We start from the raw sequence: 22,734 nt of genomic DNA, 5'->3' as shown, positions 1-22,734 counted from the left end.
GTCCTTTAATGAATAAAGTTCAAACTGAATTAAAGCCAATTTAGGAAAATAAATAATAAGTTACGGAGCGAGACGACGAATGTGGTGTTCACATTTTAAATAAAATGTTTCCTTCATTGTTCTGTTTCACAAATTGATGACTTGAGTAAAAGTAGAAGTACTCAGGTCTTGTTCTTGAGTAAAAGTAGAAGTACTCAGGTCTTGTTCTACTTGAGTAAAAAGTAATGAATTCAACATAAACAAAGTTAAAACAATCATTGAAAGCCAGTTTATTGTAATGTCTTCACTCAGGTAATAAATATTTCAGATATAATCAGAACCAGCTGTTCAGCGCTCCACCTGCAGAGTGACGCTGCAGAAACCAAACTCCGAGCGGAGCAGCTGATTGGCTGAGGAGAGGACGAGGAGGGGGTCTGCATCTGAGACACACACACACACACACAGAGAAGACACAGAGAGAGACACACACACACACAGACACACACACAATTTATTACAACATACCTTAATATGATTTATTTTTCAAAATGCTTCAACGTACTATACTCCTCACACACAGGTAAACCTCAGTAGCATGTTGCTGTGCTCAGGTGTGTGTGGTTTGTGTGTACCTGTGCTCAGGTGTGTGTGTGTGTGTACCTGTGCTCAGGTGTGCAGACAGGAAGTGTTTGTTCAGGTTGAGGCTCCAGACGTGCAGGTTGTGAACGTTCTGAACTCCTCTCAGAGACAGAAGACGCTCCCTCACACTGATCACCTGCTCAGGGCTCCCTGCTGGGAACACACACACACACACACACACACACACACACACACACACACACACACACACACACACACACACACACACACACACACACACACACACACACACACACACACACACACACACACACACACTCACTAACCAGAGGTGGGAAGTAGTGGAGTACAAATACTTTGTTACTGTACTAAAGTACATGTTTCTGGTATCAGTACTTTACTCCACTACTTATTTTTCTGACGACTTTCTACTTCTTACATGTATAACACAAATACCTGTACTTTCTACTTCTTACATGTTGAACACAAATACCTGTACTTTCTACTTCTTACATGTTGAACACAAATACCTGTACTTTCTACTTCTTACATGTATAACACAAATACCTGTACTTTCTACTTCTTACATTTAGAACACAAATACCTGTACTTTCTACTTCTTACATTTTGAACACAAATACCTGTACTTTCTACTTCTTACATGTTGAACACAAATACCTGTACTTTCTACTTCTCACATTTTGAACACAAATACCTGTACTTTCTACTTCTTACATGTTGAACACAAATACCTGTACTTTCTACTTCTTACATGTTGAACACAAATACCTGTACTTTCTACTTCTTACATGTTGAACCCAAATACCTGTACTTTCTACTTCTTACATGTTGAACACAAATACCTGTACTTTCTACTTCTCACATTTCCCAAACAGGCTGGTTCCTTTAGTTTGAATGTGTGTTTGGTGGCGTGATCATTATTATTTAGAGTCATTGCGTGCCTATTGATTTGAACACGATCCGTGTATCCATCATTTCCTGGTCTTCTCTAAAGAAGAGGGACCAATGAAAACGTTGTCATGTTGCCGTTGTTCAGCATGGAAACATTCATTAGCTAACAATGACATTATTGTTCTATTAATATAAAGGGAGGTCAGGTACTCTTTAAAACAGCTGCTAGTTATGGGTACTTTTTACTGAAGTACATTTCAAAGCCCTCTTTACTTTGACTTGAGTAAAGAAGTTTAGTCAGTACTTCTACTTTTACCAGAGTATTTTTAAACACGAGTATCTGTACTTCTACTTGAGTAAAGGATGTGAGTACTCTTACCATCTCTGTCAGTAACACACTCACCTCTAGTCATTATAATACGGAAGTTATAAAGTTCCTACCCTCCATCAGGACCCTGAACACATCCTTTGAAATGGGAATCGTCGTCCCCAGAACCAGAACTGAGAACAGGAACGTGCAGATGAGATCTGCTACTTTATATTCAGGCTGTGGAGGAAAACACACATCTGATTATAAACTAATATTCAACCACATAATCAACTTCAATTTAAGAAGTTTGGGTTATTTCGCTTCCAGGGGCCTCATTTATAAAGGGATATACATATAATGTTTGCGATTTATAAAATACTAACTTGACGGGAAAATGTGCTGTCCTCCACGCAAACTCTAACCCATGCGTACGCACTAAGCACACAAACGGGAGAGACGAGAAACTGCGACACCGTTGGCAGAAGGAAGAATGGAGAGAAATATGTGGAAATAATACCATAAATAAAATGTTACCTCTCATTTATCAAATATGAATAATTCATTTTCAAACATTGATTAAAGCCAATCTTTAAATGATTAAACAAACGCCTGTTTGAAACTCCTCAGTGCACACAAAAACATAACTTGGAGAAATAAATAAATACGGATATGTTATTTAAAACCACCTCGAATATGTTGTGTTAATGTTATGAAATGTTTTCTCATAAATGATGCGGTAAGCAGGAGGACAGAATTACGTCTAAACTGACGCCGTTTTGCATTTCTATAGGTTGTAGATACGAGCATGGTTTTATATACTATCACGTTTAATCGTGTTTTATGCCGTTTGCCAAGACTTGATAAGTGGCTCGTAAAACACAGGAGGTATGGAAACTAAGAACACCATATGTGGTAAATTGTACAGCTAATATAACACAATCCATTAGTTGTATTTCCTTTAACTGGTGGATTATGGATATATAGTTGCTGATCGACAGCTGGAACACAAACCACCAAATACAACACAATAATTCAGATCCAGTCGTCATGACTACACTCCGGAGGGATTCCCCGATCATTTCTTACAGTTTCTCATCAACGTGTCTCCTGTCCCCGGGACAAACACACTGCCTGAGGAAGGTTACTGTATGTGTCTTTTTTTTGTCATTAACTTTTTTCGGACCACTTATTTATTTATTTTGGTGACGATCCGACCTCCATGCTGCTACTCTGGTTCAAACTGCATCCACCAAACAATATGATTTATCTCGACCTCCCCACAATAACCAAAATCTGACACGGTGTGAGATGTCTTTTTTAGCTGTTCTATCGTCATTTCCTGCGATCTTCTTCATGCAGTCAGTCAGTCAGAATGAATGAATGGGCGTTTCTTTGACTATGTATAGGCAAATATGGGCGTTACGAGTCGATTGTGATTTATCAAGGGAAACAGGCGTAGGGAGTGCCGTACGCACTTCCCTCGCCGGTACGCAATGTTTTGTGAATCGGAAAATGGCGGAAAATGTATGTACCTATTTTTGTGCTTTGTACTACGTAAGCAACCTTCCTACGTCAATCCTACGCAAGGCGTTATGAATGAGGCCCCAGAACATGTCTTTTTTCAAACTAGTGGACAGAAACCCTCCGAAATCCACATCTTTAGGGGTTTATTTGACCGTTTGTGTCTGCAGATTTCTTACCGAAGAAGTATTGGTACCACGGTTCGGCCAATTCGTAAATTGGTGTCAGAGCTAGGGTAATGAAATGTGGATCTATGTCAGTGTTTCTCAAACTTTTTCAAAATGCATGAAGTACAACCTCCGCTGTGGATTTTCTAAAATAAATACAGTAACACTTTGGGTTCAGGCCCAAGTTTAACATGAACTCAACTTTAAACACAAGTTAATTATTTACACTGTTCCATTTATTTAGCGTTGTTTACGCACTCATTGACTGCGTGTCTCTGTCGCTCCTATACTAGTCATTTTTAAACTATTTGAGGAACACTTTGAATTTATCATTTATTTATTTCAAATGTGAAATCAGGCCCCGATTGGTCCAGAGGCAGCACTGGGTTTAAGTCTGAATATTTGCAAAAGCTAACCCCCCCTCAGCTAACATGGTTTGTAATGCTAGCATGCTTAAATAAGAGGGTGACAATTGTAAACATGAGAGTAGCTTAGCATGTTAGCATTAGCATGTTAGCATTCACATGTTAGCATGGATGTGTTTTTTACTGACCCTGAAGTGTATGATGGTTGCAGCCAGCAGCACCCCAAAACTCTGCAGCAGATCCCCGACAACGTGAACAAAAGCTGCCCGAACACTGGCATTGTGTCCATGATGGAGGTCAAGGTGAAGGTCGTGATGATGAAGGTCATGATGAAGGTCACGCTGTTTGTCAGTCTGCAGCCTGGCGGGGGGAAAGCTGTGGTTGTGACCGTGTGAAGCTCCGGACTGATGAAGAATCAGGACCATCCTGAAAGAACAGAGGGGAAAACTCATAGTATAGTTTCAGAGATGAAAAAGTATTCAGATCTTGTACTTGAGTAAAAGTAGAAGTACTCAGAGCTTGTACTTGAGTAAAAGTAGAAGTACTCAGATCTTGTACTTGAGTAAAATTAGAAGTACTCAGAATTTACTCCAGGTGGAACTAAAGTACCTTAAACTTGTACTTAAGTACTGAGTAAATGTACTTAGTTACTTCCCACCTCTGGATGTTAGCTGTTTTTACTCACAGCACGTTGACCCCCACCGCCCCCCCCGATGTTATGAGCATGATGAAACTGTCGATCTCGTAATCTCCGTCAGAAATCCTCCGAGCGGCCGAGATCAGCAGCAAAACCGTCACGATCCAGATGGAAAACACCGACAGCAGCATGCCCAGGATCTCTGAGGGTCAGTGGGGGGAAATATTTAACTAACAGATATCACAATGAAACCCAAACTGTTCAATACTGACATTAACACAAGTACTTTTTGCATTACAAGTTTTCTGACATGTGATGTTTGAGATATGCAAATGAGGCGTTATAATGTGAATTGTTGATGAATTTAGGAGAAATCTGCAGATACAGACATTTAAGAAGTAAAACAATGAATTATCTTTAACCCATAAGAACCCAGACCCAATTCTACTTTTGGGGAAATTAAGGGGAACATCATTTAGACCATATAGTTGAACACATTTCGGACAAGTAACACCCCCTAGTGTCAAATATCTGAAAAGTGAGATATATGTCACATTGGGCGATAGTGGTAAAGTCATGCTTATTAATAACTTAAAGTGGACCTATCATGCTATATTAATAATATAGTGTAGGACCATACCTATATAAGGCATATTTATACTTTTTTTTTTTCAAAATACCAAACAGATCATGCATTTTAGCCATGCCTCATTTTGCTCAATTTGACATTTTTTAGCTCTGTTTTAGCAAGGGCAGATTCAGTGAGAACAGCACCACCTACAGGCCTGGCATATGTACTACAGCGTCTCCAGCGCTTTCGAACGGCAATGGCCGTGGCTGTCTCCTCCTGATTGGTGGAGTTGGCCCAATAGCCGTAGCGCCACCGTCCTGACGTCAGGACAGTGTTCAAATCTGGATCAGTTTTGATCAGATCCGTTGCAGCCCCTTTTTTAGAGATTTGGGTATGGAGGAAAATAGAGAGGGTTGTGTTTTCTGACACTTGGTGAGTTCCCTGGAACACCGGGGACACATATTCATGTAGAAAAGACGTACACAAGTGCATTTTGCATGATAGGTCCCCTTTAATTAATGAGGATGATTTTTTTGGTTGAAATTTCTTTAAACATTCTTTGAATTGAAGAATATAGAATATATTAACTAGATATCCTTGAATCATGATCATATTTCTAATTGTGACATGTCACTCTAGAGTTACTGAGAAAGTTTAAGGTTAAAGTCCCGATGTGAAATTAATGATATTTATCTTATTTGTTTCATATCAATTTGATCAAAAAATGTTTTCACAACCGGTTAAACGTAATAAAGGACATGTTATGTAAGCATTATAATTCTTTAATGGCTTGAATCTTAAAGGTCTCCTATCATGCAAAAGTCACTTGTTGATGTCTTCTCTACATCACCATGTGTCCCCGGTGTGTCAGGGAACTCACGCAGCGTCAGGAAATAAAACCCTCTCTCTTTTCCTCCGTACCCAAATCTCTAAAAACGGGGGAACAACGGACCTGATCCAGATTTGTGTCCGATATGACGTAATATCTGAAATGTGGACCCACGGCACTATCAGAAACGTTGCTATCAGAAACAATGCCCGACTGTTTTGGGCGTAATATGGTCGGTGTTTACATTAGCATCGCTAACACTCAGAGCTAACCTGTACTGGAGAGCATGTGTGTGAAGAAGCAGGAAATAAAAAGGAACTCACCTTGTGGTATAACCGGCAAGAGAGAAAGCCTTTGAGCTCCAGACTGTTTCAGAAACAATCCTTGGTAATCCATGATATGGCGTTTCATCACGGCAGCATTTAGTTTAGACAGTAGCTGCCGGGTCCCCCATGAGCTCAGACCCCTCCTATTTTATCAACTTTATACCCCAAATCAGCACTTTTGAAACAGGAAGTGAAATAGAGGGATATGAGGCATGGCTAGAATGCGTGATCTGTTTGGTATTTTGAGCAAAACACTTCATAGATATGTTTTATATATTTTTGTATATATCTGAGACCTATGCTGTTGCCTGAACATAGCGGGATAGGTGACCTTTAAGTTTAGCAACAAAAAACAAGCTTTTGAAAAGTTCTGTCACATGTGTCAGCCTGGCCCATGGACATATTGGACATGTTGTTATTTGTGTCAAAAAAGGTCATAATATAGTAAGACGTAAAAAAGCTCGGTGCTGCAGCTGCATGTCTTTAACAAGGGCCACATATTTAATAAGTAAAGCAATGATTTATCTCTAAATATTAATACATATTTCTGCTTTAAAGTGCAGAGACCTGCTCGATGCCATCCGAAGGTCATGGAGTCAGTCTTTGGTCTGGAGGAGAGCCACAGAGAGAAGCAGCTGATCGAGATGCTGCAGACGTCCGTCAGCAGGTGAGCTGCGTCCGTCATGATGGCCAGACTCTGAGCGAAGTATCCACCTAAGAGGGGGGGGGGGGGTGTAACTGACAGTTTTTAAACAGAGAGAGATCTGTCTATGTTTGATTTAATTCTCTGATTGTGAAGGTTGTCATTCGAACTGTTACCGGGCAGAACTGGGCAGTTAGTAATACTTTAATTGACTTAATTGATTACTGTATCTGTTAATTGATCCAATCATATCCTGTTGAAGTGAAGTTATGAATGTAAGAGATGCATTTACTTTATCTGTTTTAGGATTGGTTGATATTGTGAAGAATGTGATGTCTGGATATGTTTTAGTTGTTACTGCAGGAATAATGAAAAGGAAAACAAATATTTGGAATAAGCTTTAAATAATAGTTGAAATTAGTAGTTGTTTTGGCTCCTCCCCCTTCTCACCGACCACCTCCCCGGTCATGAAGACGAGGCTGACGACGGCGGCCAAGATGAGCTTCTTCCTCGCCGAACGCCTCGCAACGCTTTCCTCCGGCAGAGTGTCCGAGTCCCTGCAGAACCGGGAGGGAAACCCTGCGTCTTCGTCTGCATCGGATTCTGAGTCTGAACATCTGGGTTCTGGAGAACTGGACCTGAGCAGAGAGGGGGGGGGGGGGGGGGAATCATCAGATACTTAACAGAATTCTGAGATTTTAAGAACAAAAATCGATTTAATTATTATTTTTACTAAGAAGAATGAGATCAACAGATATTATTTTCAGTCTTCAGAATTATATTTCAATGTTTTCAAAATTCTTAGCTCAAAAGATTTTCAGATTTTCTGATGTTTTTATTTTTTTATTTCAGAATTCTTAAAAAAAAAAATTAGATTCTGATATTTTCATAAAAAATAAGAAATATAAGAATTCTGAGGAAAATGTAAATGATAAAAAAGACTTTGACCTCAAAGTTCTGAGAACAATATCAATAATATATTCTTTAATGAAAATCTCAGAATTCTGACATGTTCCAGAGATACCTGAGGAAAAAAATATATAATTTATTTTCTTTGAATTTCAGAAATTCGACTTTAATCTGAGAAATAAATCAGAAATCTGGGGAGATTTTCAGATTTTGTTATTATTTTCTTCTCAGAATCGTCACTTTAATCTCAGGGCGGTGGTCCATAGGGACTTGGCTTGGCAACTGGAAGGTCACCAGTTCAAGTGCCGGCAAGACCAAGTGCTACCGAGGTGTCCCTGAGCAAGGCACCGTTCCCTACACTGCTCCCCGGGCGCCGGACATAATGGCAGCCCACTGCTCCTAACACTAGGTCAAATGCAGAGAAACCGTTTCGTTACTACCTGTACTACGTAACGACAATAAAAGTGCACAAAAAAAAAAAAAAGAACTGAGAGAAAAGAAAATCTATTTTTGTTTTCGGAAAATATCAGAATCTCGACTTTCTTCCCAGATGATCTAACTTTAATCTCTGACTTTTTCCTTTTTGCATTTTCAGATTTTCAGAAAACAAATATATTTTCTTTTTCTCATAGTTCAGATTTTTTAAGTCAGAATTCTGAGGTGTTATTTTTCAGGATTCTAACTTGAATTACACTTCAGGCCAGATCACATTACATCACATTACATGTTACTTGTTAGACGCTTTTATCCAAAGCGACTTACATACTCAATACTGTGGGCAATCCCCCCAGGAGCAATTTGGGGGGAAGTGTCTCAGGGACACAACGACATGCTGACTGCAGTGGGGTTTGAACCTGTGACCTCCTGACCCCCATACCAAGGCTCTATCCACTGCGCCACACGCCTCCCAGATCTCATGTGGCTCTGATCCTCTTCCGTAGCGTGAAACCCGACATGAGAGGACTAAGATTATTAAAACGTACCGTCTGTGAGGATCCGGATGAATCAGAAGCTGCTTTTCTGAATCCTCCGATAGCTCCATTTATTCTGCCTGTCCGTTTCAATCAAGTTTAACTGGAGCTGGTTCTCCTGAAAACTGGTTCTCCTGTAAACTGGTTCTCCTGTAAACTGGTTCTCCCTGTGAGTTTAAATAAAGTTCAACTGAAGCTGGTTCTCCCTGTGAATTTAAATAAAGTTAAAATGAAGCTGGTTCTCCTGTAAACTGGTACTCTGGTTCTCCTGTAAGCTGGTTCTCTGGTTCTCCTGTAAACTGGTACTCTGGTTCTCCTGTAAGCTGGTTCTCTGGTTCTCCTGTAGTTTTAAATGAAGGTGTATCTGGAGTCCTTCCACCTGCTGCAGCTCTCTTTTCTCCCAGAGGAGGAGTAGCAGCAGCCAATAGCAGGCGAGCTCAGAGCTGCAGCAGCCAATAGCAGGCGAGCTCAGAGCTGCAGCAGCCAATAGGATGCGAGCTCAGAGCTGCAGACGTTACAATGAAAACACAGATTTAAGATTTAATGACATCTTTATTTTATCAGACAAATATTTTACAGAAACAGACATTTTGGCAAAGTTTAAAAAATGGCACAATTACCCGAGGAATGTTGAGATGATAAAAACAAATATATATCCATTTTCTTTTGTTTGTCTTTTGTTTTTAAAGGTTGATTAAAACAAAAAAATATATATATATATTTTTTGTTAACATTTGATCCAAATAATTGAAAAATAATCCAAATAAAAAAAGTATGTAATCTGGCACTTTAGTGAGTTTTCTGTCAAGTAAACAAAACATTTCTAAAAGTTTAAATTTCAATCAAATAGTCAAAATAAAAAAATCTAAAAATTAAGTTTTCTTTAGATTTGTACAAAACGCAGAAACCTGACATTCCTACACCCAGCAGATAAACAAACAACACAAATATGATGACATAATTTAAGGAGTTTTATCTTAATATACACTTAATTTGTAATAAAACCTCCAATGAAAATATACCTCTGAATTTACATCATCTCTCTCACCAGAGATCACTTCCTCGACTCACCTGAGAATATCCATCCCAACATTTGGCCATAACTGTGTTTGTTTAGCAGGAAGTGTTGTTCAGTAATATCAGACGATAAGAAGGAGCTTTATCAGTACCTTAAGAAGTATTGGAGGTCACCTTATGAAGTATTGGAGGTCACCTTAAGAAGTATTGGAAGTCACCTTAAGAAGTATTGGAGGTCACCTTATGAAGTATTGGAGGTCACCTTATGAAGTATTGGAGGTCACCTTAAGAAGTATTGGAAGTCACCTTAAGAAGTATTGGAGGTCACCTTATGAAGTATTGGAGGTCACCTTAAGAAGTATTGGAGGTCACCTTAAGAAGTATTGGAGGTCACCTTAAGAAGTATTGGAGGTCACCTTAAGAAGAATTGGCGGTCACCTTAAGAAGTATTGGAGGTCACCTTAAGAAGTATTGGAGGTCACCTTATGTGCAGGAACAGCAATAAGAAAACAAATGACGGGAAATAAGCTTTATTTTTTTGATTTATGTGCATTAGATGTCTGTGTTTTACCCAGGTATGGAGCTGAAGTCAAGAAATAAGTAGCCGAGGTCTGCAAAACGACTGCAAAGAAGGAAAAGCGCTATCTTAGTTTAGCATAGAGCAGTAATACAGGGAGAAACAGCTAGCTTAGCTTCCAATGAAGACAGAAAACAAGAAAGAAACGCTATCCTGGCTTTGAAAAAGTGCCTTATACTAGAAGGGGGAAACAGCTAGCTTAGCATAGAGCAGTAATACAGGGAGAAACAGCTAGCTTAGCACAACAACGTGGAAATAAGGACTGGAAATAATGATAAACAGCTAGCTTAGCTTCACATAAAGTAGCAATACAAGGAGAAACAGCTAGATTAGCTTAGCATTAAGTAGCAATACAGGGAGAAACAGCTAGCTTAGCATAAAGTAGCAATACAGGGAGAAACAGCTAGCTTAGCATAAAGTAGCAATACAGGGAGAAACAGCTAGCTTAGCATAAAGTAGCAATACAGGGAGAAACAGCTAGCTTAGCATAAAGTAGCAATACAGGGAGAAACAGCTAGCTTAGCATAAAGTAGCAATACAGGGAGAAACAGCTAGCTTAGCATAAAGTAGCAATACAGGAAGAAACGGCTAGTTTAGCTTAGCATAAAAACTGGGAAATGTGGACATGAAAATAGGAAAGTTAGCAAGGCTCTATTTGTTCTAACTGTGGTTTTAAGGAGAGTTGAATGCTGGAAATCAAAACAAGAGATATCCAAACTCCCAGAAACGTATTTTCAGGGCGTCTCAAATTATTAACGCTTATAGTGACGACAGCGAGTTTTAAAACCATGCTAACTTTCCCTACTACTTCCAGTCATGATGCTAAGCTAAGCTAACCACATCCTAGACTGCAGCTCCATACTCCATATTTTGTGGGTGTAATTTTTTATTCTAAATACAGTTTAATTCAAAACAAGTTATGATTATAAAATTATTTGTTGGTTAACTAATTTAATGCCTGAAAATAACACAAATATGGACCCTTGTCTTTACGAAAATATAGTGCTGTGTTGTCAATTAAAGACTAAGCAATGAAACACCTAATTTTGTCTAAGTTTTAGAAGGAAAGTGACTAAGCTTTTCTCCCAAAATGTTGATTAAATCCTGTATTGTCCGTCAGCATCTCTGTTAATTCTACTATTTATTTACATCCAAACATACAGATGTCACAATACGCTGTTCATCATTTCAAAAAGCCCTATTTTCTATAATATGTGTTTATGTGCAGCGTGGCTGAACCCATCGAGTGGTTGGCTTTAAAAGTAACATTTTGCATTAAAAAGTATTAAAACATTTCGGCCGCCTTTGAGCCGAAACGTCGTCAGACCGTCGCGGCAGCTTTTTCGATATTAAAGTGCACAAAGACAAATATATTCCAGAGCTTTGATCTGCATGGCTTTCGTCCCTGAAGTCCGACACGAGATGGGACCAAAGACAAACCCACTGGTAGTTTCAAAAAGGAAAAATATGGCACAATATCACCGCTAAAAATCTCTCTAAAGCGGTCGCTGATGGTCGGGGTTTCGTCCAATCACTTGATGCCGTTCGTGGCGTGAGGCTGAATCACGATGGGTGCATTTTCACCTGCAGGAAATTTAAAAAAAACAGGACATTTGTTAAGTTTCTTATTTCAAATTTTGCAGCAAAAGCAGCAACACGTAGATGGAAAGCATAGATGGGGATACACTTGACCACATTAAAGAGAGGAGGGTGCATCGGTACGGAAGAGGATTAGGGCCACAAGTGAACTAAAACAAATATATATATTTTCACATGTGGTCCTAATCATCGTCCATGCATCGGCAATATTAATCAAAATAAGAATGACTTTCCCCAGAAGGAAATTAGCTTTTGTTAGAGTTGCTTTCAAAGTTAATACAAAAACAGAGAAGTTAAAAGTACAATTTGTGCAAATAAATATGTAAAATGACAATCCAATAATAAGATATTCTACATTCTGATAATTTGCTTTCCATCAGGTATCACGGATTAATGACATATAATAATATTAAGCAACAAAGGCGAAGTCCCGCCCTTCTACTTCCGCCCCATGGGACCTCGGAAAAATTATGTATTGAAGTCAATGGGGAGAGAAAGATTATCTTTCGGTCCCGTTTGAATTGTGCCACGAATTACACATATGATGTTTGTCAATTTAAAAGATAATTTCCATGTCAAAAAAGTCACAGTTTGTCGTAAAACTGTTGAAATATAAGACTATGAAAAATACGCAACTAGAAAGACTACAAATCCCAGAGTCCCGGTCCCGCATGCTGGCTCTTAGGAACCGACTAACTCCCCTTGTGTGTATGTACAGCTCTCAACATGCCCAGACTTGGAGTGATTTTCACCTCGTTTAATACTTTCCGCCTCATTCTGAAAGAAAGAAGTGAAATGTGCCAACGTGACGGCCGTCTTGGTGTGTGGTGCGAGACGGGAGATGTAGTTCATTGAGCGGTTTCACACAAATAAGTGTTACTTTAAGTTTTACGACACATTCTTTTTTTTAACTTGCAAAATTATCTTTTAAATTGATAAACATCATATGTGTAATTCGTGGCACAATTCAAACGGGATCCAAAGATAACATTTCTCTCTCCATTGACTTCAATGCATAATTTTTCCGAAATAAGGTCCCATGGAGCTCCCCCGGAAAGGGAGGGACTTCGCCTCTCTATTGGTGTAAGCAAGCACATGTATTAATAAGCAACACAGGAAACAACGATACCACATTTTAAAACAGCGTCCTGTAGAAGTGGTAGGAAGAAATGTTAGCCAGTGATTCGGCAAACAAAGCCAGGAGCTGCTGAAAACCAAACGTCCTCGATGGAAAAGCTTAAAGCTTGATGTTCTGTGAGTTAGTGAAGCAGCCGAGGACAGGTGAACTTTATAACTTAACTATAACTTTACCTGTGGAGTTGACGACTGTTTCTGAAGTGTCAGCGCTCGGCTGAATAATTATTACATGGTCTGCCGCTGTGAAAAAGAAAATGTAACACTGAGAAAACCCCCTCTACTTCTTATCATCAGAGTGTTGCACCAGCTAAAGGTCAAAGGGGTTACAACCTTTCCACCTATAATGTTTCTGCAGCAGACGGTGAAGGACACTCTGCGCTCTCTTACTCTTGACTGCGCATTAACTGGGACATGATTGTGGTTTTAAAAAAATATGACCTTATAGGTAAAATAGAGCGGTGCAGGGATGACGTATTTACCCTGAAGGAAGCGGCTGGTTCCCTCGACAAAAAAGCAACGGGATTTCTCCTTAGGGTTTAGGAAAAGAGCTGGAAATAAGATCTGTGGAAAACGAACCTGTTTGATAAATGCACGTTTTGTTCAGCCGGATAATCTCCACATGTCTAACCTACTTTTATCATGTTCTAATCATAAATCTAATGGCCAGAAGCTAAATGCTAACGTTATGCTATAAAGCACAAACTCAAGGCCCGGGGGCCAAATCAGGCCCTTGGTGGATTTAATTTCGGCCCGCAGGATAATTCTTAATTACTATTAGATCTGGCCCTCCGGTATATTGCACGCACACCTTCACTCCATCCTGAGGGTCTCCTCAGCTCAGAGCCTGAGCCCAAACATTGATGACCTTGCACCCAAGATGAGATGCCAAGTATCTGAGCTAGCATCACAGAGCAGCACACTGAGTTCACATGGGTGTTTCCTTCTGCACTTTTTCTCTCACGACAACAGGCCATGTTTGGTTTTCTCTTTGAGGGAAATAGTTTTGTTGAAGCTGTTGTTGGCCTGTGGAGAAATGTACTCATAAGAAATGACTCTGGAAAAGCTGCAGATGGAGCCGTAAGAAATGAATGCAACTGATTATTTAATGTTTAATGTTGTTTTTATAGGCAATCATTTAAGCTTTGTTAGTTCCAGGTTTAATATGTGCAATAAGTTCATTTCAATAAGTTTTGAAATAAACATTGAACCAGTCCGGCCCTCGACTAGTACCCATTTTTTTATTTTGGCCCACTGTGTATTTCAGTTTGACGCCCCTGCTATAAAGGAGCTACAGCCGAGTCCAGCAGCACGACTTCAACGTCACGCCAACTTCAGATCCATATTCAAACACACAGATTCTAAATGGTACGAGTTGAAGCGTTTGTTTGAACAGTTTGCAGGAGGCAGGGACTTGCTTTCAAGCTGAACAGGGCAAACAAACTTAGGGCAAACAAACTTAGAGCAGTGTTTACGTGTTCGGCGTAATGACGTACAACGTCCTCCACAACTTCTGTAGTCCTATTCAGCCACTTGGTAACAACCATCGTTTTTCAGACACGTACACTCTTCAGAAATCACCAGTGGGGTCACTGCTGATCAGTGGCGAGCCGTCAGGGCCCTCTAGGCCCTCTGTGAGGGCCTAAGATATTCTAAAAAATAATATTTAAAAACATTTAAAAAAAATATATATTTTTTTTAAATATATATTTTTTTAATATTATTTTTGTTATGTTTTTCATTAGTTTTACAGAAAAAAAAAACTTGATTTAATTGTATTTAAAATAACATTTCCAAATAAATAAATCCTTCGAATCTGCCTGTTCAGTCTCTGTTGAATGTGAAGGGTTACATGAAAGAAGCTCGTCTGGCCCTCTCTGCGATTCACAGAGGGCCCGCTATAGCAACTGAACGAGAGAGTAATGTCAAATGACAGTACAATTGACCAATCATATCTTCCCTCTAAATGGGTGGGTTTTATTATCGCGGACTTTATGACAAGTTCCGCCCGCTGTGAAACTTTTCTTGTTTCCATAGCAACAACAACTTCCTGTCAACAGCGTGAACTCGCCTTCAAAATAAAAGCATGCCAAATTACACTTAAGACATACAACTGCAACGAAAGTAACAAACACAATGCAATATCATTTTCAATGTCAAAGAACACAAATTGGGTTCACAGGTGTTGTTTTGTGTGGCAGAGGGTCGCTGTCATTGATACGTTTTGCACCCTGGGCCGTTGTTTTGATATTCCGCTGAAGTATACGCTGTGACGTAATAACTATTTTTTTTTTCTTTTTTTCGAGGGAATTGGTGGGGGTCAGAGGGCCTAGGTATAAAGCTCACGGCTCGCCACTGCTGCTGATGGATTTAATGTCGTAGAACAAAACGTGATCCGTCTCTTCAATGTGTCTCAACCACAGACCTTATTTCAGCTATTTTCCTAAATCCTATGGAGAGATCCCATTGGCTCTGAGACGAGGGAACAGGAAGTGGTGAAAATGCTGACTCACTTCCTGGTTTTAGGACTCGTCACTGCACCACTCGACAGAAATCCACCACAACCTCTGACAGCTAATTCTGTCAAAAACACGGTAAAGGAAAAAGCCAAAACTGCTCTGACGTTGGGAGAGTTGGACAAAGTACTGACTTGGTGAGATTCTTGCCACCAGGTCCCTCTCAGATAGAATTTCCTGCTGCGATGTGGTTGTGAAATGCAACAAGCACTTTCACAACCACATCGTTGTGAAATCCAGCCACTTTGGCCTCAGGTGCTCGAGAACAGATGGGGGAAACGCACGCAGATCAACTTGTGGAAACAAGTCAAATTGCGTGTCATCCTTGCACAAGGGGGCCGTGCTAATCTTCTCTCTAACGTTTCCAATGTTTCATATGTACGTACACAACGCAATAGAAAATGTGTGGATTCATTGTTTTGTCGACCTCGCTGTCTTTGTGATTTGTATAAACTGCCGGTTAATTCAGTCTGCATCTATATGTGGGATTAATCCACAGAGAAAGCCAAAACCACGTCTCCTCTGCATCGTTTCCACTTTCTCAAGCCTCTCTTCCTAATCTGTGTCTCATGAGAGTTTTATAGTTTCACGGATGTCTTAAAATACAAAAGGGACAACACTTGCCGTTTCAGATAACCCTTCTGACAATGAATGTGTTGTTCCAGCAGCTGGAGGACATCATCTGAATCATCTTACCTGCGTCCTGATTTCTGATCTCTGCCTCCAGGTCTTCAGGGTCCACATAGGCAAAGTGTTCCTGTTCTTCGCTCGTCTTGCACTTCCCACAACAGAAGCAGCAGCAGCAGAAGCAGCAGCAGCAGGTGAAGATCCCGCAGCAGACCACCAGGCCCTGAACACAGAGGAAAGGGAGAGAGAAGGTCAATTAGGAAGGGGGCGAATCAGGCAGGCGGGAAGTCAGTCAGAGTTGGGGGTGCGGGGAGGTCTGCTAGTGGAGCCTCGCAGCGGTGAAACTGTGGCGCGCTTACACTATAGGTGCGCCGCGTTTGCTGCAGCCCCCTCAGCACCCCCCCTTCCCTCGTCCATGGGGCGAATCCATTGTTTTTGGTTGTTTTGTACAAAAAAATGATTTATCTAAAACAATGAATCAAATATCACGGATGCTGATGGCGATTAGGGATGGGGATTTGAAAGCACATTTTTATTCGAATATTTGACCCAGCAAAAAAAACGAATTTACATATCCTTTAAAAAAAAAAGATTTCTGATATTTTTCTTAAGATATTTAAAATGGCACTGTCGTATATACATTTAATTAATCCATTTGATAATATGTAATCAACTTAGGCACCCCTCCCATAAAAAAAAATACAAAAAATGTAATTAAAATATTCATAACTCGTATTCGAATAATCATTCCCATCCCTAAACTTTTACTTTCATGAACAATGTACGCAAGAGGCAGTGGCGATTCTAGAGTGTGTGGGAGCCCTAGGCAAACATTCACTGGGGGCCCCTCGAACCAGCTTTTCATCACCACACACAGCCGACAGCACCCCCCGCATTAATTTGCAAGAAGTGCGAACACAAGTCGGAGCCGAAAAACGTTGTTAATAATCTACGAGATTATCCAGACGCAAAATGAGTTTCTGTTGGAAGTAGTTTCTTAAAATAGACTTGTAAATATTCGTAAATGACATTTCTACAACGCTGCTATTAATGGTAACTCAACTTTAAACCACGCAAACATTATTATCGGCCCTGAACTCCTTCATCAGGAGAAACACTGCAGCTTCAGACGCTTTAAAACCTCCGGTGCTGTACAGTCAAATAAACAAACAAACATACGCAAATCAGCTCACACACCATACAACAAGTACAAGCAGAAACAATAGATCATTTAAATACAGTAAAAGCAACACTCTAAAAGAACATCTTCATCAACTTGACAACACGTGCAGCATTTAGAAAACATTCAGCAGCTTGAGGAAAGTTATGTTGTTAGTTCTCTAAACGCTGCATGTGTTGTCAAGTTGATGAAGATGTTTCTTCGTGTGGAACATTTGGGGTTTTATATCTGCATCCTTTCTGAAGCTGCAGCACGTTTCTCCTGATGGAAGAGATTCCTTTACACTTCAATTATTTAAAGGTCACCTATCATGCTATTTTTAAGCAATAGCATAGGTCTCAGATATATATATATATGTATAAAGCTTTAAAAAATAAAAAAGTAGGGGTCTGAGCTCATGAGGGACCCGGCAGCTACTGTCTAAACTAAATACTGCCGTGATGAAACGCCATATCATGGATTATCAAGGATTGTTTCTGAAACAGTATGGAGCTCAAAGGCTTTCTCTCTTGCCGGTTATACCACAAGGTGAGTTCCTTTTTATTTCCTGCTTCTTCACACACATGCTCTCCAGTACAGGTTAGCTCTGAGTGTTAGCGATGCTAATGTAAACACCGACCATATTACGTCCAAAACAGTCGGGCATTGTTTCTGATAGCAACGTTTCTGATAGGGCCGTGGGTCCACATTTCAGATATTACGTCATATCGGACGCTAATCTGGATCAGCTCCGTTGTTCCCCCGTTTTTAGAGATTTGGGTACGGAGGAAAAGAGAGAGGGTTTTATTTTCTGATGCTGCGTGAGTTCCCCGACACACCAGGGACACATGTTGATGTAGAGAAGACATCAAAAAGGGACTTTTGCAGGATAGGTCCCCTTTAAGAGAGAAGTATGAAGGGAATATTTGGGGATTTTCTGGAAGTGGCAGTAATAGAGATGGATGCTTCACAGCTTATGTATTCATTAAATTAGGTAGAATAACCCGACAGGTGGTTTTTGGTTGTAGTTGTGTAACAGTTTTTCAGTTCCTTGAAAAGACAATGAGTAACCTGAAGAGTTTCTGCTTTCTGAAGTGGCAACACTTTCTCCCATATTACACATGCAAACGTTTCCTCTCACCTTGAACCAGCACTTGGACATGAGGAAGTAATATTTGACGCTCTCGTCCCCAAACTGCTCGGCGACGTAGAGTCCCATCGATCCGTACTCATCATAGATCTTCCGTTTGTTCTCATCGCTCAGGATGGAGTTGGCGTTGTTGATTTCCTTGAACTTGTCCGCAGCCTCTGGGTTGTCTGGGTTTTTATCCGGATGATGCCTCAACGCCAGTTTCCTGTAAATAAGAGTATAACTTAGATTAGCTTTTTTTTAGCAACCCCCCAATTTAAATGTTATTCTTTATTTTTTACCTCCCTCTGTATTGTTTTATTTGTTTTATAGGTCTCAATCTTTTTATTTGCATTTATGTTGTACCGATATGTTCGGTACGATATATTGTTGCATCGACTCAGTTGTCTTCTGTCTTATCCGTCAGAGAGAAACCATCAGTTCCTTTTCATTAGTGCACTCAAAGGGCCGGTTGTAATTAAAGACTATATAAATATACATATATAAATATATCAAATAATGTATTATATTACATTATTGCCTCTTCATTGGATTATTATTTAATAGGGTAATAACTTCATAATTAACTACGTCTGAAAGCAGAAGTCTAGGGCAAATAATTGTAAGTCTCTTCAGTGTGCGTGTCACAAAATGAGATGCATTGTGGGACATGTAGTTTATGGACAAGTGATATTTGTGAACACACCTGTACGCTTTCTTTAGTTCCTCTGGCGACGCTCCTTTCTTCAAATCAAGGATCTTATAAAGGCTTTCTCCTGCCGTCGACATTTTACGCTGAGATCTGTTTTGGTCCTCCATGATTCTGAAACAAGTAGAATATAAAGATATATATTATAGGAGAGGACTCTTTAAAGTAGAGACACTACATACTGATATACACCTGAACATCAGCAGGAGAGGACTCTTTAAAGTAGAGACACTACATACTGATATACACCTGAACATCAGCAGGAGAGGACTCTTTAAAGTAGAGACACTACATACTGATATACACCTGAACATCAGCAGGAGAGGACTCTTTAAAGTAGAGACACTACATACTGATATACACCTGAACATCAGCAGGAGAGGACTCTTTAAAGTAGAGACATTACATACTGATATACACCTGAACATCAGCAGGAGAGGACTCTTTAAAGTAGAGACACTACATACTGATATACACCTGAACATCAGCAGGAGAGGACTCTTTAAAGTAGAGACACTACATACTGATATACACCTGAACATCAGCAGGAGAGGACTCTTTAAAGTAGAGACACGACATACTGATATACACCTGAACATCAGCAGGAGAGGACTCTTTAAAGTAGAGACACTATATACTGATATACACCTGAACATCAGCAGGAGAGGACTCTTTAAAGTAGAGACACTACATACTGATATGAACCTGAACATCAGCAGGAGAGGACTCTTTAAAGTAGAGACACTACATACTGATATACACCTGAACATCAGCAGGAGAGGACTCTTTAAAGTAGAGACACTACATACTGATATACACCTGAACATCAGCAGGAGAGGACTCTTTAAAGTAGAGACACTACATACTGATATACACCCTGAACATCAGCAGGAGAGGACTCTTTAAAGTAGAGACACTACATACTGATATACACCTGAACATCAGCAGGAGAGGACTCTTTAAAGTAGAAACACTACATTCTGATATACACCTGAACATCAGAAGGAGAGGACTCTTTAAAGTAGAAACACCTGCACCTCGTTGTCCCCATAGTGTGTCTCTTATTCTATTCTATTCTTTATCTTATCGACTAGTCTCTACATTAGGTTTTGCATGTTAACTCAATACAAAATAAAATAAACCCAGGCCAGCTATATGAACTTGTATCTCTTCGGGGGGTGAATAATAACAATAATAAAAATTCCTAACTGAGTACAAAGTCACATTTAAAGCACTTTTAATTGCTTATAAACTCTTTGAGGAAGTAAATAAAGCAAAAATAAAAGGTGAAGTACAGCATGCTGGGAGTCCAGACAGCCCATAATATTAGCTATAATGCTAGATAAACAAACATAGTTTCAGTTAATTTAAAAAAGCACTTTCCTAGAGTCAGATATTTAACTTTAAACACTTTTATTAAAGTTAAATCCTGCCGGCTGACGTCACGACCAACTGCTAACAGAGCTAGCTAACTTTAGCATCGGCGTTAAATCTCACCTCCTGGAAGATGTCCTCTTTCTGTGTCAGATCATAAAGTCCCGAGTGTCTCCGCTGCTGCTGGATCTAACGTCTGTCCCATAAAGTGAAGCAGTTTGTCGGGTGTTATCTTTTAAAAACTTCTCCTGATGAGAAACACAGGAAAAAGTTCCGCAGAGAAGCAGGAAGTCACCGCAGACCGGAAGTACGTCACTTAAACTACGTACATTTATGAAAACAAAAACAATTATTTATGTTTTTAAGTATTTATTATAAAACACATACTTTGAATCAACGCAGCATTCCAACCAAATCAATAAAAAATAACACCAATTTGTTTATGTTTTCATTTATAATTCATATGTAAATATTGATTATCCCTGACACATTATGTCAAACATCTGCAAAACAAGTGCAAAAAGAAGTCAACATATCCTGAGTCGTCTGATTCTCACCTCACTTCTCCTCTGATGGCTCTCAGGATGGTTGACATCCTCCTGGATCCATCTTCTTCTTATTTTATTATTATTTATAGACACATGCATTCTACGGCATCTGGACTAGCTGTGTTGTAAATGTATTATCTTTTCAATGTACACACGACATCTATTGCACATCTGTCCGTCCTGAGAGAGGGTGTCACAGTCTGCTCCCTCACTCACCTATTTTCTGCATTAGCATTTCTCAGTCACCTGGTCACCTGGTAGTCAATATCGTTCCAACTTGACTGAACTAAGCCAGAAGACCGTCTCATTTCGTAGACCGCTCGGATTGCTGTTCCTTCACTTTATTTTTTATATTTATATATAAATAAAGTACATTTATTTTGGACGAAAACTTAGCGTGAGGAAAGGCAAGTGTGGCGTGAGTGCGTGAGATATGGGTTGATTGCGTGACTCTCACGCTCAATGCATGAGGGTTGGTAGCCCTGAAACAGAGTGTGAGAGAGAAACAGCAATGTTAACTATGTTGAAGCACTTATTTTAACTGATATTATACATATGTATTACTCTTATAAGATGTATGTAGATAGTATAAGAAATGTGGAGAATATGACAGTTTAATGGTGGAGGTACACACATATTGATAGATGTCATGTAATGCACTGTTGAGGAACCTGTGACCCAAGTTTTTCATTCATTGCATAACTACACCGTAGTTGTGTATAATATGATATGTCAATAAACCTTAGAAAATCTTGAAATCTTGAAAGGGATGTGCAAAATAGTCATTATATACAGTCTTTAATTAACTATTAGTAGAGAATAACGAGTAAAGAATATACTTTATAGGGATCCTATTAATATCTAATAATACAAATAATAAAATGCAATAACGTGCTTTAACCAGTAGGTGTCCTTTTCTATCAGCTGTGCACCGTTATGGCGTAAATACAGCCTATCTACCATAGCATCGCATAAACACCATTTCCCAACGTGCATTGCGGCTAAACCGTCCAATCACCGAGCTGAGGATCTTGCATACGTCTGTTTCCGGTGTTTATGACGATGTGAGATGTGAGATGTGAGACTGGGTTGGAGAATTGCACAGGGGAAAATAATGTATCTATGCCACAATTTTAGATGCGGATTTTGTTAAACTAATACATTTGCGCTGTGGGCCAACACTATAAATTGACGGGGAAGGGGGTAGCAATAAAGATAACACCATTAAACAGTTACACAACATAATAGTACAGCGGATAAGCACAACAATTGTGCATTTTATGAGAAAAGCATGACATTTCTAGCATAGTTAGTGCATACCATAAGGTTTATTTTCAGATGTGGAGGGAAGTCAGATTTGACCTGTGAGGACCGTGAGAGGTCAAATCCAAGATGGCCGCCAGTCTCTCGTGTCAAATGTTCAAACACGCTTAATTTTGGAACCAAACATTGTAGAAAAACATTTAAGGTGTCATATCCAACTAAATTAGGGATGCCCAATCATTTGGTGATACTTTGGGGATCGCCAGAATTCACGAAAATGCATTTAGGTGAAGATAAATTATTTATCGTGTGTGTGTGTGTGTGTGTGTGTGTGTGTGTGTG

At 39.6% G+C, this 22,734-nt stretch overlaps 2 protein-coding genes and 1 non-coding gene across 4 annotated transcripts; all 3 read right to left on the bottom strand.

Annotated features, from left to right (window-relative positions):
- Positions 1 to 294: 294 nt before the first annotated feature.
- On the bottom strand, positions 295 to 7,444 carry LOC117497116 (zinc transporter 2-like). Its single transcript, XM_034149017.1, has 7 exons — positions 7,311 to 7,444; positions 6,785 to 6,931; positions 4,540 to 4,693; positions 4,043 to 4,280; positions 1,933 to 2,038; positions 640 to 771; positions 295 to 419 (listed from the first exon to the last, which is right to left on the bottom strand). The coding sequence occupies exons 1-7, from the start codon at positions 7,327 to 7,329 to the stop codon at positions 328 to 330; spliced, it is 888 nt and encodes a 295-aa protein (XP_034004908.1). The 5' UTR covers positions 7,330 to 7,444; the 3' UTR covers positions 295 to 327.
- A 2,688-nt stretch (positions 7,445 to 10,132) lies between these two features.
- On the bottom strand, positions 10,133 to 20,884 carry dnajc5gb (DnaJ (Hsp40) homolog, subfamily C, member 5 gamma b). 2 transcript variants are annotated; one of them, XM_034149015.1, is made up of 6 exons: positions 20,705 to 20,884; positions 19,205 to 19,321; positions 18,511 to 18,724; positions 16,280 to 16,433; positions 13,245 to 13,310; positions 10,133 to 11,918 (listed from the first exon to the last, which is right to left on the bottom strand). In XM_034149015.1, the coding sequence occupies exons 2-6, from the start codon at positions 19,315 to 19,317 to the stop codon at positions 11,866 to 11,868; spliced, it is 600 nt and encodes a 199-aa protein (XP_034004906.1). In that variant the 5' UTR covers positions 19,318 to 19,321; positions 20,705 to 20,884; the 3' UTR covers positions 10,133 to 11,865. The 2 variants fall into 2 exon arrangements, with proteins under 2 accessions (XP_034004906.1, XP_034004907.1); XM_034149016.1 differs by lacking the exon at positions 13,245 to 13,310.
- Positions 15,872 to 15,978, bottom strand: LOC117497149. The gene has a single exon (XR_004557352.1). It is a non-coding gene; the product is annotated as a U6 spliceosomal RNA (small nuclear RNA).
- Positions 20,885 to 22,734: the final 1,850 nt, after the last annotated feature.

This window comes from Trematomus bernacchii, unplaced genomic scaffold (genome assembly GCF_902827165.1).
Source record: "Trematomus bernacchii unplaced genomic scaffold, fTreBer1.1, whole genome shotgun sequence".
Classification (NCBI taxonomy): Eukaryota; Metazoa; Chordata; class Actinopteri; order Perciformes; family Nototheniidae; genus Trematomus; species Trematomus bernacchii.
This window is presented reverse-complemented; position numbering and strand designations above follow the sequence as displayed.

What these genes read in the sequence shown, in the direction of transcription:
- LOC117497116 (XM_034149017.1), bottom strand. An exon ending in CAACCATCATACACTTCAGG is followed by an intron (nt 2,039 to 4,042) that starts GTCAGTAAAAAA and finishes TTTCCTCCACAG; the next exon opens with CCTGAATATAAAGTAGCAGA. An exon ending in GTCTGCACACCTGAGCACAG is followed by an intron (nt 420 to 639) that starts GTACACACACAC and finishes TGTGTGTCTCAG; the next exon opens with ATGCAGACCCCCTCCTCGTC.
- dnajc5gb (XM_034149015.1), bottom strand. Translation starts at nt 19,317, where the DNA reads ATGGAGGACCAAAACAGATCTCAGCGTAAAATGTCGACGGCAGGAGAA. An exon ending in GAACTAAAGAAAGCGTACAG is followed by an intron (nt 18,725 to 19,204) that starts GTGTGTTCACAA and finishes TCTTATTTACAG; the next exon opens with GAAACTGGCGTTGAGGCATC. An exon ending in GATCAGAAATCAGGACGCAG is followed by an intron (nt 13,311 to 16,279) that starts GTAAGATGATTC and finishes TCTTTTTCACAG; the next exon opens with CGGCAGACCATGTAATAATT.